This window comes from Charadrius vociferus, unplaced genomic scaffold, assembly GCF_000708025.1.
Source record: "Charadrius vociferus isolate BGI_N301 unplaced genomic scaffold, ASM70802v2 scaffold1863, whole genome shotgun sequence".
Lineage (NCBI taxonomy): Eukaryota > Metazoa > Chordata > Aves > Charadriiformes > Charadriidae > Charadrius > Charadrius vociferus.
Window position 1 is genome coordinate 100,868 of NW_009647563.1, and position 15,339 is coordinate 116,206.

A 15,339-nucleotide genomic window follows, 5' to 3' on the forward strand; every position below is an offset into this window, starting at 1 on the left:
TCCATGTCTGGGGGGGACAGCAGGCTGTGTGCTTTGATGGGGCAGAAGGCAGTGTCCCGCTGGTCCCAGAGGAGATGCCGCTTCCCAGCTGCGCTCTGATGCATGGCGGCAGAGGAGAGCGTGCGGCAGGGACATACCCAAAGGCATGCAGGAGGGACTCTTGGCTTGCTCCAAAAGCCTCCAGCCAGGGCTGGAGGAGGAGGGCATCCTGTGATCTGAGACCTTCCGCAGCACTTGTAACCAGCCTCTCTCTTCAGCTGCTTCTCTTTCTTGGCTGCTCCTGGCTGCTGATTGATTGCTAATTGCTGGCCATGTTTCAGTTGCTTAACCCTGCTTAGGAGTCACAGGGAGCTGTCAGCCTTTGCCATACCCTTGGGCAGGGTCTGTCAGGGAGGTGACCGCATCCCCGCACCCTGGGGGAAGGATGCAGCTCTGTGGTGTGCTGGTGGTGCGCAGGGCCAAGTGTCGGTGCCCCTTGGACCAGGACCTGCCACCCTTGCCTGCAGAGGGCTTGGGACTGCTGGAGAGCATCCACAAGGTCCTGGAGGCTGTGACCAAAGTCTCTAGTGGGGTCTTGGGAGAACCCCAACAAAGGCCCAGGGTTCAGAGCAGGCTGTGATGAGGAGCAGGGTCCTCTTGCTTTGCCCCTGCCCAGAGAACGCTCATGTACACATCTGCTTTCGGAGAAATAATACAGAACTTGACGTGTAGGGTGGGGAGCTGGGGTTTTTCCTGTGGACCACACATGAAGGCATGAAGCCCCTGCACTCAGCTGACTGCTTCACTTTAAAGGAGCAAGCTCACATCACACTGGGAGCTTGGACAGCAGGTCCCCTCGTCTCTCGCCCCCATTAACCCCTGGATCTCACACCCCACATCACAAGCCCCTGAAGCAGAGGGCTTGGCTGTTGCGGAGCCGACTGCTGAAGAGTGGCATGTCACAGCATCCCTGTCTATGAGACTCTGCTCTGATCTCCAGATCTCTTAGGGGTTGTATGTTTTCCACTTCTGGTATGCATTTGTGTTAATGTGATGGTCTTTTGTCACCCTGAGATCAAACCCCTTGTTTGTGGGAAGGACGGGTCAGAGAAGCTAGCTGTTGTGGGCTGGAGGTACAAAGGCAAGAGCTGGCAGAGGGGCCAGAGGGAGGTTTTGGCACCAGAGGGTGCAAATGATGGGAATCCTGGATGGATTTCTCCCTGTGAGAGTGAGGAAAACCTGGGAAACTTCCTAAAGCACCTGGATGCCGCATCCCTGTGGCTTTGCCGGGGAGAATCACTGCTCAGCCTGAGAGCAGGATACCCCTGCTCACCGGGAGAGGAGCTGGGTGATGGCACGTGGGAATGTCCCCGCTTATAGTGCTCTTTTAGATCAGCCTGGCTCCTTGCATCCCTCCCACCACCACCTTTTAGTCTGAGCCTGCTTCAGCCTGCTGCCTGCTTCTCCATCTGCTCCCTTCACCTCCTGCTGCCTGTGTCCTCCTCTGCCTTGCTCCTGCTTGTCCAACACAGAGCCACCCTCCCTTGCTGGCTGCCTCTTGGTGACCGCACTTGGTAAAGCCTTGCAGCCATGAGAGATGTCTAAATGCCGCAGGCCCGGAAAAGGAGGTGGTCCTGGAGGTGTTGCAGGAGGGCCCCTTGCCCTGTGGCTCCCGGAGGGATGCGTCCTCTGTCTGAGGGCCGGAGCGTGCGGTGGGGCTGGTGGAGGCACACAGGGAAGAGGAGCACGGGGTGGCATTGAACAGATGCACTGAAACAAGAACAGGTTTCCCCCTCTAACAAAATCTGGAGCAAGTCAGCTGCCGGTGAGGAGGAGCCTGGAAGTTGGGCTCTGGGTCTCCCAGACTGTGGATTCACACACAGCACAAATCAGCTCGCGAGCAAGCTTGCACAGCAGATGTCTGCGCCTGCTTGGCCGCGTTTGCAATCCACCACGTTCAAAACTGCCACCTTGGCCGGGCTGCTCTGGTGTCACCGTGCGGGAAGGATGCCTGCGGCTGGAAAGGGAGCTTTGCTGTTCATGGCTGCTGAGTGAATTATTAAAATACAGTCCTTGGAGAGGAGATAACTCGCCTTAGAAAATGTCTGTGCCAACAGAGATAAATTGGATCTTTATGATGAGGAAACTAGACTAAATAGAAAAGAACGAGGAAAGAGACAAGTGTTGTTTTTGGGCCATGCTGAGGACCGGAGGCATTTGAAGGATTCGCACAGTGGGTGTTCTCCTCGGGGGCTCCTGCCCCAACAGAAATGCTTTTGCAGGCTGGAGGCCGGCTCAGAGGGGCGCAGGGTGGATATGCCCAGCAGCGGCTGGGAGAGCATCCTGGCGACGCTGGCTCCTGCCTGCCTTGACCGTGGTTGCCACTGGAAGTGCCTCCAGCTTCTAGCAGGCTTCTGCGAAGGCTCTGCCCTGCTGCGGTTGGTGTGGGCAGCAGGGCGTCCTCCCGACGCTCCGTGAGGGCTGTGGTGCCCTTCCCAGGCATCGCTGGGTGCTTCCCTGAGGATGCTCCAGGTGAAACGGCCTCTGGAAGGCAGAAGGCATGCTGTTCCATTGCTTTTGCCCCAGGAGATGCGGCGCTGCCGAGGATTCATGCATCTGTGCCCGGGAGCGTCCTGGGGCTGGGAGCAGCAGAGCTGCGGACCTTTGAGGAGGGGACGTGCACGCTGGCAGGTCCAGCGTCCGGGCTCCAGGAGCTGGGAGAGGCATGTGCATCATTTTTCCCCTCACAAATACAAACGCGCCCCCCTGAAAAAGTGCACAGGTTTAATTAATGGAATGTAGATTTTTCTGGAGTGTGGTGTGTCTCTAATTTCACTGTGCTGACTGGGCAGCGGCTCTTGGCCAAAACCAAGGCCCTGGTGAAGCCTTTGCTGTGGGGTGCCCGAAGTTGCTCTGCCCGTCCCTGGGTCTGAGCCAGTCGCTCCCTGCAGCAGTTCTGGTCTCCTCCAGGAGTGTCCAGTGCCCTCTGCCCGCCAGGAGACTGCGCTGCTGCCTTGCCGTCTGCAAAATAACTCTTCGCCTTGTTGCAGGACGATGGCAGGGGCCTGAGGTGGTCAGTGAGGCTTGGGTGGCCCCTGGGAGGTGCAGGTCTGAGGCATCTGCTTCTCTCTCCCTGCGAGCAGAGCCATGAGCATGGGAGGGTTGTTGGCCAAGCAGCCCTGGGGGTCCCCGGGGGTGTACGCCTGCTGTGCCCTGCACTGTGTGGGGAAGGCTGGATTCAAGTGCTGCATGCTTCTCCTGCCTCACTCGTCCCTGAGGAGCAATGCTCGCATCCCTGGGGCCACGCGCTCGCCTCCACTACCCCAGTGGGAGAGCAAAAGCCGTCTGCGGCGCAGCTCTGGCAGCATGGCCGGGGTGGCCTCAGGGGCTGCTTTGGCTGGCACGGTGTGGCAGAGAGAGGATGAGGGGACGGTGCCAGCCCGCGCTGTCAGGTGGCAGCAGCTCTGCGCTGGCAGCGGTCACTGGCACGGCCAGGGCGGATGCTTCCCTGAGTGCCCGGCACCTGTCCCCGGGCTCACAGGGACTGTCCAAACTGGTGTGCCAGGAACACCCAAAAGCTTTTTGCTGCAGCCAGTTTCCCAGAGCATCCTCGATCTGCTCCCCTTCATGCCTCCGAGCCAGCAGGATGCTGCCCAGGGCCCCCGGGGGGCCGAGACCCCTTTGTGAGAGGTGCTTTCTCGTAGCAGCACCCCTCACCGTGCTATTGGAGGGCCATTGCGGTGTGAGCACAGTGGCCTTAGGCATCCCTTTGTCTTCCTTGGGCATCCCCCAAGATCTGACCAGGAGATTGCTCTGGGCTGTGCTGGGGCTGGAGCTGCTGGATTTGGGAGCAGTCATGGTGTGCATCATAGAATGGTTTGGGTTGGAAGGAACCTTTGAAAATCATCGAGTTCCAACCCCCCTGCCCTGGGCAGGGCCACCTCCCCCCAGCCCAGGTTGCCCCAAGCCCCATCCAACCTGGCCTTGAACACCTCCAGGGATGGGACAGCCACAGCTTCTCTGGGCAACCCGGGACAATGCCTCAGCACCCCATAGTGAAAAATTTATTCCTGATACCTCATCTAAATCTGTCCTTTTCCAGTTTGAAGTCATTACCCCTCATCTTATCGCTACGTGCCCTTCTAAAAAGTCCCTCTCCAGCTTTCCTGTAGGTGCGCTTCAGATGCTGGAAGGCCACTATAAGGTGTCCCCAGATGCTTCTCTTCTCCAGACTCTTCCTTCTCAGGGTCTCGCTGTCCCCAGCCGTGGGATGGCAGCTTTGCCCCTCATGCCCCTCTGTGGGAGGGGGTCTCCAGCGAGGCTGGTGGCGAAGCTGCAGAGGGACAGGGACCCCACGGGCTGTGCCTTGTTCCTCGTGGGCTGTGGCAGGAGTGGGTGAAGCTCCCCGTGGTGGGACTTGCTCTTCCTGGGGTCCTGCTGCCCCCTCCTCCACCAGCCCCATGGTGGCAGCTCCCCCCGCAGCTCTGCCCCTGTTCTGTCAAGGGCCAGCAGGTTACAGCCATGGCGGTTTTTAATTAAATCAAGCCGCACTGGCGCAGCGGCCCAGCCGTGCCCATCTGTTCCTCCAAGCTGTCGGGTGCGCGGCACGGAGTCGAGCGAGTATCTAGGTCGTGCCGGAGGGCGCAGTGCGGCGGCCAGAGGGGCTGCATCCCCCACCCCGCACGAGCCGCGGGCGCACGCCGGCAGGCAGGAACACCGGAGGCGGCTCTGCGGCTCTTGTGGAAGCGCAGCCTCCGGGGGGTCAGGGACCCGTCTCGGTGATCCCGTATGTACAGCTGTGAGGAAGAAGGGAGGTCGTCCACAAGGCTAAGCCGGAGCTGCCATGGGCCCATGCGGTGCCCTGTGTGGCACGGAGCGTGGGGGTGTGGGTGGCATGGCTCGGCCCCTGCCCTGGGGGAAGCACCTTGCTAATACCTTAATGAGGCCAGTGGTGTGGCTGGGGGGCCGAGTTGGAGTGTTTTGAGTTTGGACAACAGTGGCTTGCAACAGCCTAATCGTCTAATTACCATAGTAGCAGGACAAAGGCATCATTAACCAAATTAAAACAAGCCGACAGACAGATCTCCCTAGTCAGGAGGAGTGGATGGAGAGCTGTGGCCCCAATCCCTGGCCAAGCTGCAGACCCCAGCGAGTGACGTGGCAGAGATGTGTCCCCCCAGCTGGCTGGTCCGTCGGGAAGGTTTGATGTGAGTGTCTGCAGGGAAGGAGATCTGAACCGACAAAGGCATCATTAACCAAATTAAAACAAGCCGACAGACAGATCTCCCTAGTCAGGAGGAGTGGATGGAGAGCTGTGGCCCCAATCCCTGGCCAAGCTGCAGACCCCAGCGAGTGACGTGGCAGAGATGTGTCCCCCCAGCTGGCTGGTCCGTCGGGAAGGTTTGATGTGAGTGTCTGCAGGGAAGGAGATCTGAACCAGAGGCTCTTCAGCTGACCGGGCAGGAGCGTAGCAATGGCCGAGGGATGGCCATCAAACCTAGGCAGATGGAGAGGAGCAAAACTTCAAGGGCAAGCACAAAACACCAGCATTAGGGATGGGGAGTTTCCTAGGGCTGGAGAGAGAGTCTTTACCCTGGGAATATTTTTCAATCCGAATTTGATGCATTTCTGGTAATCGTGGCCACTGGGAGTGGGCAGGGAGGGATTCGGACATTTTCCTGGCATTTAATGTGAGCCAAGTGGTCCTTGGGAAGCCTGGCAGCTTCATCCTCCTGTCCTCCTCCAAAACCTCTTCACTCCTTCCTGCCCCCTGTGACAGCTTTGGGGCATTTGAAATGTGAGCAAAAGCAAATATTTCCCGTTGCCGTTCTGAGTGGAAAATGGGGAAATTCAGCTGAAGCAGCTTCCATCCCTCCCTTCCGATAACTGGAGCTTCTCCCAGGCAGTGAATATCACGGAGGAAAACAAGCCCGTGGAATCAGGAGTGTGTTGCACGCCGTGCGAGTACATGGGCAGAATCGCCCAAGGCTCGGGGGTCCTGAGGCCGAGTTCCTGCCTAAATGTGAGTAACTTGGGCCAAGATAGAAGGGGACACTTTGCGGAGCCCTGTGTCCAGCACATGAGCAAAGTGCAGATAGCAGCAGCGTCTGTGCTCCTCCCTCTTGTCCGTGTGGCCGCCTGTGGACCCATCTGGGCAAGGAGGGCGTGCAGCCCCCAGGCTGGGAGAGCCAGTGTCCCCCTTCTCCCTGTGCAGCTCAGCTCACTGGCACGTCGGCTTTCCCAAAATAGCTGTCCTTGGGGCAGGCAGGGGGTTATCTGATCCTGTTGCTGCGCTTCTCTGCCCTTGGGCAGCTCGGCAGTATGGAGCCCTCCAAGGAGGCTGAAGGAAGCGAAGGACGATGTCTTAGCTGAGGAAATGCAGTCTGGGAAGGGACGTGCACAGCCCAGGAGCAGCATGAGCAAGAGAAAAATCCCCTTGAGGAATGACATGGAGAGTCGGCCATTGACTGTACCCCATGGGCCACACTCGGTTGACCGCGGATGCTTTTGCTGGAGGCAGGGGTGGAGGTGGCCGGTGGAGCATCCCGCTGGGTGGGGTGCTTGGTACAGAGGCACCATGGGTGCGACCATGGCCTGCTGGCACTGCCGGGGCTGCGGAGCAGAGCTTGCTGCCTCCCCAGGTGCCTCCAGCTTGTTCTGGTGCCTGTGCCAGGCTCTCCTGCCGCCTCCTGGCGTACCCCTGCTCCTCCTGGATCTGCTCATGCCTGGCAGGCACCAGCTGCCCGTATCTTCCAGCAGCCCCAGGGGCCGTGCTCAGAGCCAGGCCTGACGCCGATGTCTCTCTGCAGGTTGGCATGGAGCTACCACCCGGGGACAGCAGCGTGCCGGGAGCTGCTGTCCCAGTGGGTGCTGCGGGTTGGGGCAGCAGGACGGATCCTGCCCGCTGATCTTTGCTTCTGCGGCTGCAGTGGGGCTGTTCCCTGCTGGGGAATGGGATCACAGTGGGAGACCCGGGCTGACACATGCCCATCAGCAGGTCTCTGTTGTCCCCAGGGTGCGCAGGACAGCTCCACTACAAGCGTGCTGCCTGTGCTGTAGAAATCCCTTGTCACTGGGGAGGGACATGCACCTACAAGCACGTGTGTGTGCACACATCCCTGCTCAAGGGGCTGTGCAGATGCTCACAGATATGCACACACACATGCACATGGCATACCCTCGCACTGACCGTCTCCCTGGGGACAGCCAGACCTCAGGCAGCACCTTCTCCTCTTCCCCGTGCCCCTCCATGCTGCCACCGAGAGCAGCTGAGCCAGAGTGACCCAGTCCCCCTACCGCAGTCTGTGACGCCTGGCTGTCCAGGGCCTGAGGTCCACTGGAAAAAATGTTTGCCCCAAGCAAGCTGTGTTCTGCCTAGCACTGGAGCTCTACTTATCTCAGGGGGTTTGGGGACACTGCTGTGTTCGTCGCTCCCTTCCTTTGGTCGCTCAGTGATGCTTGCGCATACCTGGGGAGAGGTGATGCCCAGGGCCCGACTAAACTTTCCTGTCTGTGTCCAGAGAGCCAGCCCACGACATCAGACGAGACCGTGGTGGCTGGCGGTACGGTGGTGCTCAAGTGCCAGGTGGAGGATCCCGATGACTCCTCGCTGCAGTGGTCCAACCCTGCCCAGCAGACCCTCTACTTCGGGGAGAAGCGAGGTACGTGCACAAGAACTGGGGATGGGAGAGGACTGCCTTGGGGAGAGGAGCCAGCTCCAGGACTGGAGCAATGGTGGGGCAGAGGGAAAGTGGTCCAGGGCCAGTGGTGCCCCAGAGGGTGATGTTCCCACCTGCAGTGATGCCAGCCACTGGGCAAAATATGAGCTAGCGTGGGGGTGTGGTGGAACTGAGCCTGTCACTTACCCTGTTGTCCCTTTTCCCTCAGCCCTGCGAGATAACAGGATCCAGCTGGAGAGGTCCACGCCCAACGAGCTGACCATCAGCATCAGTGATGTAGTGCTGTCGGATGAGGGGGAATACACCTGCTCCATCTTCACTATGCCTGTGCGGACTGCAAAGGCCCTGGTCACCGTGCTGGGTAAGCCACTGGTGGCAGCGCCCTGACCTGCTCCCAGTCTTCTGCCTGCTACTGCCCTGCCTGCAGGATGACGTCATTCATCTGTGCTACTCCCATATCCCTGCCCGTTAACTCATCCTTGCTGTTTATTGACGCGTCTCTGCATGTGTGTCTGTCTCTGGGTGGCAGCACACACACAGCTAATAGGCTGTTGTATTTCTTGCCTCCTCCTCTACCAGGAATCCCCCAGAAACCACAGATCTTCGGCCACGAGCAGCCCATTGATGAGGAGAAGATAGCCCGGCTGACCTGCCGATCCTCTGGCAGCAAGCCTGCAGCCCAGCTCCGGTGGAAGAAGGGCAACAAGGATCTGAAGGGTGGGTGCCCAAGCAGTGTGGCTCTGCTCTGAGGGACTGGGGTGGCTTGGGAACACCATGGAGGCAGGTGAGGCACAAGCAGTTGCAGACATGCCTGCTGCTGGACCACAATGGCATCCTATGCTACTGCCAACAAAGGGATGGGGACAGGGTGTCTGTCCCCTGCTCAATGTGCATGTCAGCCTCATGCCTCTGCTGGGGTACTGCGTCCGTCAGCTCTAACGGTCCCCTGTCCCCACAGATGAGGGCACTGAGGTGGTGGAGGACCCCAATGGAAAGACCTTCACTGTGAGCAGTCGGGTGGAGTTCCGCGTCACCAAGGAGGACAATGAAGCTGAAGTGACCTGCACTGTGGACCATGAGTCCCTGCAGAACTCTGAGAGGTCGACCACACAGAAGCTGCAGGTCCACTGTACGTGGCATGGGGGGATGATGGGACAGGGCTGTGCAGGGGTGGGGGAGATGGAGAAGGCCTCAGCATCACCATAGTTGAGCAGACACCACACATGGCCCTACATTTACATGTACATACAGCCGTCACACATAAAGGCTCATCAAGCTGCACGCGCAGTGGTCCTGTCACATGTAGGGGCACTCACTGCACAGTGACACTTCTGCACGTGCATGCCCTTGGTTTCCCGTCCTGCCTTTGTCCCCTGTGTCCTGCCTGTCCCCATCTTCCTGAGACTTTGTGCCATCCCCTGCTACCGGCCTGCGCTGTCCCGTGCCCTGCCTGTCCCTATTCCCCTTGGCTTGTATGTCCCCTAGTGATGACACGGTGAGGGATATGGGAGCTGCACTCACGCTGCACGCCTGCACACGCAGAGCTGGGGCTGAGGCAGGGTGTAGGGGGAGGGTTTTGGGGTGCCGGCAGACCCCTAAACAGTGTGGGGCAGGGACATACGGTCACCCAGCTGTGCCTCTCCTCTTTTTTTTTTAGACAAGCCGACAGCGAAGATCGAGCCGCATCCCCAGTACCCACGGGAAGGCGAGAAGCTCCAGCTGCAGTGCGACGGGCAGGGCAACCCCATGTAAGGGCCCCCCTTGCCTTTCTCCTGCTCAGGTCCTGGCCATCTCATCCTCCCACTGCCAGGCTCCCAAACCCACCATTTAGCCCTCCCCAGAGCTCAGGTAGGGCACTGGCGCTGCATCAACACTGGTTAAGGCCGGGCACCCACAGAGAACAGGCAAAGCCCCTGTCTTCTCCCTGGGGCAGCAGAACTGTCCCGGCTCATCTCTAAAGGGAGTATTTCCTTCCTGCTTAAGTACTCCCACACCTCGATCGCCCCCTCCACTGCCCGGCCAAGGACTCCTCTCCCTAAGCCCACCCCGGGTGCTGGGGAGGGCGGTGGTGCCTCACCATCATCCCGCTCCGCAGCCCCCAGGAGTTCCTGTGGGAGAAGGAGGGCAGCGACGCACCCCTGCAGCTGAGCTCCGACAGCGTCCTCATCTTCCCCTTCCTCAACAAGAGCGACAGCGGCACCTACGTCTGCACGGCCACCAGCTCCATGGGCAGCGTCGTGGCCAAGTACAACCTCGATGTCAGTGGTAAGCAGGGGCTACAGGGCACCCAGCATCACCCAGCTTCTCCCAGCAGCTGCTGGTTGGCACAGCCACCTCCGTCCTGGCTGGGTCTCCCCGTGAAGGGGAGGGTCTGGGGAGGGCTGTGGTGGGAGGGAGCTTTGTGGCGCAGGGCGGACGCGTGCATGCAGCTGGGTCCTGGCACGCTTGCTGGCAGGGCACTACATCCCCAGCTCCTCCAGCCCCCCCATCCTTCCTTGCGCTGTGCAGGGCTGCTGCCTGGGGCTGAGAAGGGCAGAGAGCGGTTTGGGGGCATCGGGGCAGGGACACGGCACGGCCCGGGTTGAGCTTGGTCCCTGTTGCCTCCAGTGGGGAGTGGGAGAGGGTGCGATGGGGGAACTGCAGGGGCTGCGTGCAGGATTGTGCTGGAGTCTCTGGGACAGGAGGAGAGGCCGGTGCTCCTGAGCCTGTCGCAGGCCGGGAGCCTCTGCGTGTCGCCGCCACAAGCCAAAGAGGATTTCCAGACGACGCCAGCCCTTCCAAATGACGAGGTGCCCTGGCAGCCCTGTCCTAGGCTTCTGGAGACGGGCCCTGTGCCTTTGCCCTGAGCCGCTGGAGCTGCAGGCTTGCGTTGCGTCCCGTGTCCCCAGAGCATATCACCACTCAACACCCATCCTCATCTGGGCAGGGGCAGCACCAGCTGCCCCCCCAGGCGGTGCCATCCCCTCGCTGCCTCCCCCTGCCCCGGCTGTGCTCTGCCACCGTGTTTGCTGTCGTTGTGCCCTGCTACGTCCAAGCGCCGTGTGTCGCATGTGGAGCAGAGTTGTGTGCTGCACGGGGCTGCGAGTGCTTCTCCAGCCCATCCCTGGCTGGTGGCGGTGCTGCCGCGGTTCCTGTGCTCAGCCCCTTGCCCGGCAGCTTTCCTGTGTTGGTAGGAGCCTGTTTCCCTGCGGTTTTGGCCATGGATTTGGGGTTATTGTCCATCTCTTGCTATCTCTCTCTTCTCTACCAGCCTTGGGCTTTCCATCTTCCAGCACTCCTACCTGCTCCAGCTCTTCCCTTTCCCATCCCCTTTCCCTCCCCTCCTGTTTTGGGCACTCTTCGGTATCCTTCCCCTCCAACATGGCTGCGGGTAGAGGGAGCGCATGGCAGCAATGGCACTTGGGCCACCCTGTCCCCCTAAGTCCCTCTCCTCTGCCTGCCCAGGAGGAGCCCCTAAATGCCCAACCCCACGCAGTCGTTCCTTCATCTCTCCTTGTGTCCCCCATGGGTGCAGGGTCTGCCCAGGGAGGTGGTTCATGAGCCCAGCTGTGAGCGCACAGCAGCACCCAGAGCCCTCCGCACCCATCCAGGAGCAGAGCAGCCCCCAGGGTGCTCAGCACCCATCCGCAGGCTCGCACCGGCATCTGGGGTGCTCAGCGCCATCCACGAGCACACGGCACCCAAAATACCAGTGTCCCTCACCAACTTGGTGTCATAGCCCCCAGCAGAGGAGGTCCACATCTAGGTTTAGTTCTCCTTGTCAAATCCCCCCCTCTTTTTCCCCAGAGCTGCTTGGGTCTCGGGCACCGTCGCTGGAGCAGCCGCCTTGCCCGGTGCAGCCCTCAAGCCTGCCTGCCGCAGCGGCCACCTTGCTCGGCAGCGAGGGAGAGCGGGGATGGACCGGTCCCTGAGGGTGTGCAGAGGAAAGTGTAGGTGGCACCTCACGGTGGGTGACAACTTCCAGCCACCGCAGTCCCAGGGCTCCCAGGCAGGAGGGTCCTGGGGGGGACCCACATGGAGGGGAGGGGTGGCTGGCAGGGTAGGAGGTGGGAGAAGATGTTCGCAGTAGTGTGTCCCAGAGGACGGTGGCAGGAGAAGAGGAGTAGGACCCGTAGCCAAGAAAGGGGTCGTGGAAGGAGCCACTGAAAATGGGTTCCATCAGGCTGGGGTGAGCCGGGGTCCCTTCCGATGGGCTCTGTCACACCTCATTGGCACCTCCCAGAGTTGATTTGTGTCCCTGTGTTTTTGTTGTCCTCCCCAGATCTTTCCCAGCTCCCCACCCCACACGTTCACTCCACTCCAGCCCCTCCGCCAGGCCCTTCCCAGCCCATCTCTCATGCTTCCATGGCCACCGCTTCATCCTTCACTCCAGCTCCCATCCAAGGTACCGTAAGCTCCTTTTCTCTCTCTTTATGGACCCACTGCTCCCCAGCCCGGCGGGAGAAGCTCCACAGGAGGATGGTGGCCCAGCCCTGGGCCAGGGACACCCTTGCCACGTCCCAGGTGCCCAGCCAGGCTCCAGTCCCTGTGCAGCTGCTTGTTGACGTGTGTGGACTCTGCAGCCACCATCTCAGCACTTTGGGGTGGTGGCACGCAATAGACAGAGCCGAGGCCCCAGAAGCCTGGGCCGCGTAATGGTCCTTTCGGCTCTTCCTGGCAGGAGGTGGCAGGGGATGCAGCCTGTGCCTTGTGTCCATGTGAGATGTCGTCCCTCTGTCCTGTCGCCTCCCTTGTTGTCTTTCCCACCCCGTCTTGTCTGAACGCCTCCTCTGGATGTTTCTGTGGCTGTGCTCCCCCGAAGCTGATGGGGCAGAAAGAGAGTGGAGCAGAAGGAGGATTTGTCCCTGTGTACCAGGGCTGACACAGGATCCCAGCGCAGACTCCGCTACAAGATGTGACTGACTTGGGACTGGCCTTGGGGTCCCACCTTCCTCGGGGTGCCGTCACCTCCTGGGATGCAGTGTGTGGCCGTGCCAGCCTGCACACTAGCATGGCACAGGGGAAGAGTGAGCCGAGCCTGGCTCCGCATGTGTTCAGTTTCCCCTTGTGGGGCAAAAATCCCACCATGAAGGACATGGCGATGGGATCATCGCTGTGCCTGAAGGCAGAGGTACACCGGGCTGCACAGGGCACGTTGTCGGTGCTGCTCCCTGGGGCACGTCGCAGGCAGTGGGGCACAGGGATGGGTTTCCCCATCAGCAGCTCTTCTCGGCTGCCTTCATGCCCAGGAAGGCTGCCCAGCACAGCCATCAGGGCTCCTCTCAGCTCGCTCGCCCAGGGGCCGGCATTGATGGCTATTGCTTTCCCCTCCTTGCTTCCCCCGCTGCCTTCCCTTTTCTTGCTTCCGCCTCAACACCTCTCATCTGCAGCAGGATCAAGCTGATGGCACTGAGCCGAGCAGGATTGCACCCTCCACGGTGCCCACCTGCAGCCCTGAGTGGTCCGTGGGACAAGTGGCAGCCCCTGCGGCGCAGCAGGGTCTGCAGTGTCTCCTCTTTCTTTTCTCTCCCTTTGCTGCCTGGGCAGATGCCAGCCCGGTGCCCTCGACCTCCAGCACGTACCATGCAGTGATCGGCGGAGTGGTTGCTGTCATTGTCTTCCTCCTGCTCAGTCTTCTCATCGTGTTGGGACACTACCTGATCAGACACAAAGGTACGGGATGGGTGAGCTGCACGGGGAGGGTCACGGAGCCAAGACCCCCGTGCGGTGTTGGAGCCGGCAGCACAGGGCGTGCTGCCCCTTGGTGGGTCTCTGGGAGCAGGGCTGCGTCCCCGAAGTGAGCAGGCAGCGTGGGGCAGGGGTGAAGGGAGGCAGCCCCCTGTCCTGCAGCCCTGCCCCATGTCTGGAGAAACCCAGCGCAGCCAACAGAGCCCTCTGGGGTTTGGGGGCTGCTGCCCATGTCCGTGCTGGCACCGACCGTGGCATGGAGATGTCCCAGTGAGTCCTTGGAGCTGGGCAGCACTGGGCAGAGGCAGCCTACCCCAATTCTCCATCTCTCCTTCATGGCTTGGTACCCACTGCCCCAGGACTGCCCATGCCACTGTCCCTGTCTCTGCCTCACCCCACCTCCCCCTCCTCCCTGCCCTCCTTGCCATTCCTTGAGCCCTCCACCTTCCTCTTCTTCCTTCCCCTCCACCACTTCCATCTCCCCATCCCTGGACTTTTCATCCGCCCGGCAGGTATGTGCATAAGACATGGGGAGACGGTCACATCCAGACATCGGCAAAACCCCGCAGAGGTGATGTGTGAGTAAGAGCCCCCCATCCCTGCCCTCCGAGCCCAGCAGAGCCTCTGCCCCACGCTGTGCCGGCTCCAGGTGCAACCAGGAGCTGGAGCCTCCTCGCAGATGGCAGTTCTGCAGAGAAACCCTCCAGTTTTCTGAGGGGGACAGGGATGCAGGGAGGGGCAGATGGTGGGGAGGAGGAGACGTGCCTGGAATCCAGGCGAGGGCTGCTGCCTGTTGGGGGGCGGGAGGGGCAGTTTCGCCCTCTGGCTGGAGACCACCGCTTGAGCCTTGAGCAGCCTGGGAGAGGCTCCGTCCCCAGGCAGGGCTCATCCCAGGGAAACCAGTGACTTTTCCATTTCAGGCCAAACCCAAAGGACTTTCCTCTCACCTCCACTTTCCAGCCAGCCCATGGGCTCTGCCACCGGGGCCCCTCCGGGCAGCCCAGCCTCCCCCTGCTTGCATGGGAGCGGGGTGCTGGCAGGACCACCCCGTGACACCGACCCCCTCTCCCCACCCAGGTACCTACCTGACCCATGAGGCCAAGGGGTCAGATGATGCCCCAGATGCCGACACGGCCATCATCAATGCAGAGGGCGGCCAAGCCAGTGGCGACGACAAGAAGGAGTATTTCATCTAGGGGCGTCGAAGAGCGTGAGAAATGGAGCCAGCAGACCCCGATGGAAACGGAAACCAGACCACAAACCCCACTCAACCCAACAGATTTTCTCTCGCGCCCGGCATGGGCAGATGGACGGACAGAGGGATGGCAGGACAGAGAGCAGAGAGCGACCGGCCTGAGACGTGATGCTTCTTCTTGAACTTGTACAAAACATTATTACTACGAACAGCGAAAGCCCCGGCCCCGTTTGCTTGCTTGCACCTCCATCCCTGCGACCGGCGCTCGCGCAAAACACAGACCAACCAGTGAGTGAGCGACTTTCCTTCTTCCTTTGGACCTTTGCTTTGGTTTTGTGGCTGCTCATTGCTTTGGGCCCTTGGTTGGGATGTTGGGCTGGGGTCGATGTAGCTCTTTCCTTTGTTTCTCTCCATTTTGGTTTCTTTGACATCCAAGGATAAAATCAGCTCCAGGCTCTGGCGCAAGCTCAGGGCAGCTGGGAGGCCCCTCTGTCACGAACGCTCGCCCCATGCCTCCCACCGAGAGCCGAGACCCACGTTCCTGTTGCTCCCCCCAGCCTCGGCTGCTGCGCGATGGCCCCAGCCCCAGCTGGGACCGGGACCATGGCTGGGGGGGCAGGAGCGGGGCACCGACAGGCAGCGGCTCTGCCCCTGAGGTCTTGGTGTGTGGCTGGGGTTGAGCAGGGGGGGACCCCAGCCCCAGCCCTGATTTTATCCTTGGTGGTTCTTGTCGAACAGTGTCCATTTGGGAGAAGGGCTGTCCTCGTGCAGTAGATGTGTGACGGGGGGGTGAGCTTCCAGGGTGGGAACCACTGAGGC

At 60.6% G+C, this 15,339-nt stretch overlaps 1 protein-coding gene across 1 annotated transcript in view; it reads left to right on the forward strand.

The window, feature by feature from the left end:
- Positions 1–14,987, forward strand: part of CADM3 (cell adhesion molecule 3) — a gene marked incomplete at its 5' end in the record, with an annotated part of 115,654 nt that extends 100,667 nt beyond the window's left edge. Inside the window, 10 exons of the mRNA XM_009880800.1 lie at positions 2,248–2,297; positions 7,508–7,640; positions 7,867–8,019; positions 8,238–8,375; positions 8,617–8,787; positions 9,316–9,406; positions 9,754–9,923; positions 13,185–13,310; positions 13,838–13,903; positions 14,403–14,987. Coding sequence (XP_009879102.1) covers positions 2,248–2,297; positions 7,508–7,640; positions 7,867–8,019; positions 8,238–8,375; positions 8,617–8,787; positions 9,316–9,406; positions 9,754–9,923; positions 13,185–13,310; positions 13,838–13,903; positions 14,403–14,521 — 1,217 coding nt within the window. The remainder of the gene's footprint in view (positions 1–2,247; positions 2,298–7,507; positions 7,641–7,866; positions 8,020–8,237; positions 8,376–8,616; positions 8,788–9,315; positions 9,407–9,753; positions 9,924–13,184; positions 13,311–13,837; positions 13,904–14,402) is intronic.
- Between the last annotated feature and the right edge of the window lie 352 nt (positions 14,988–15,339).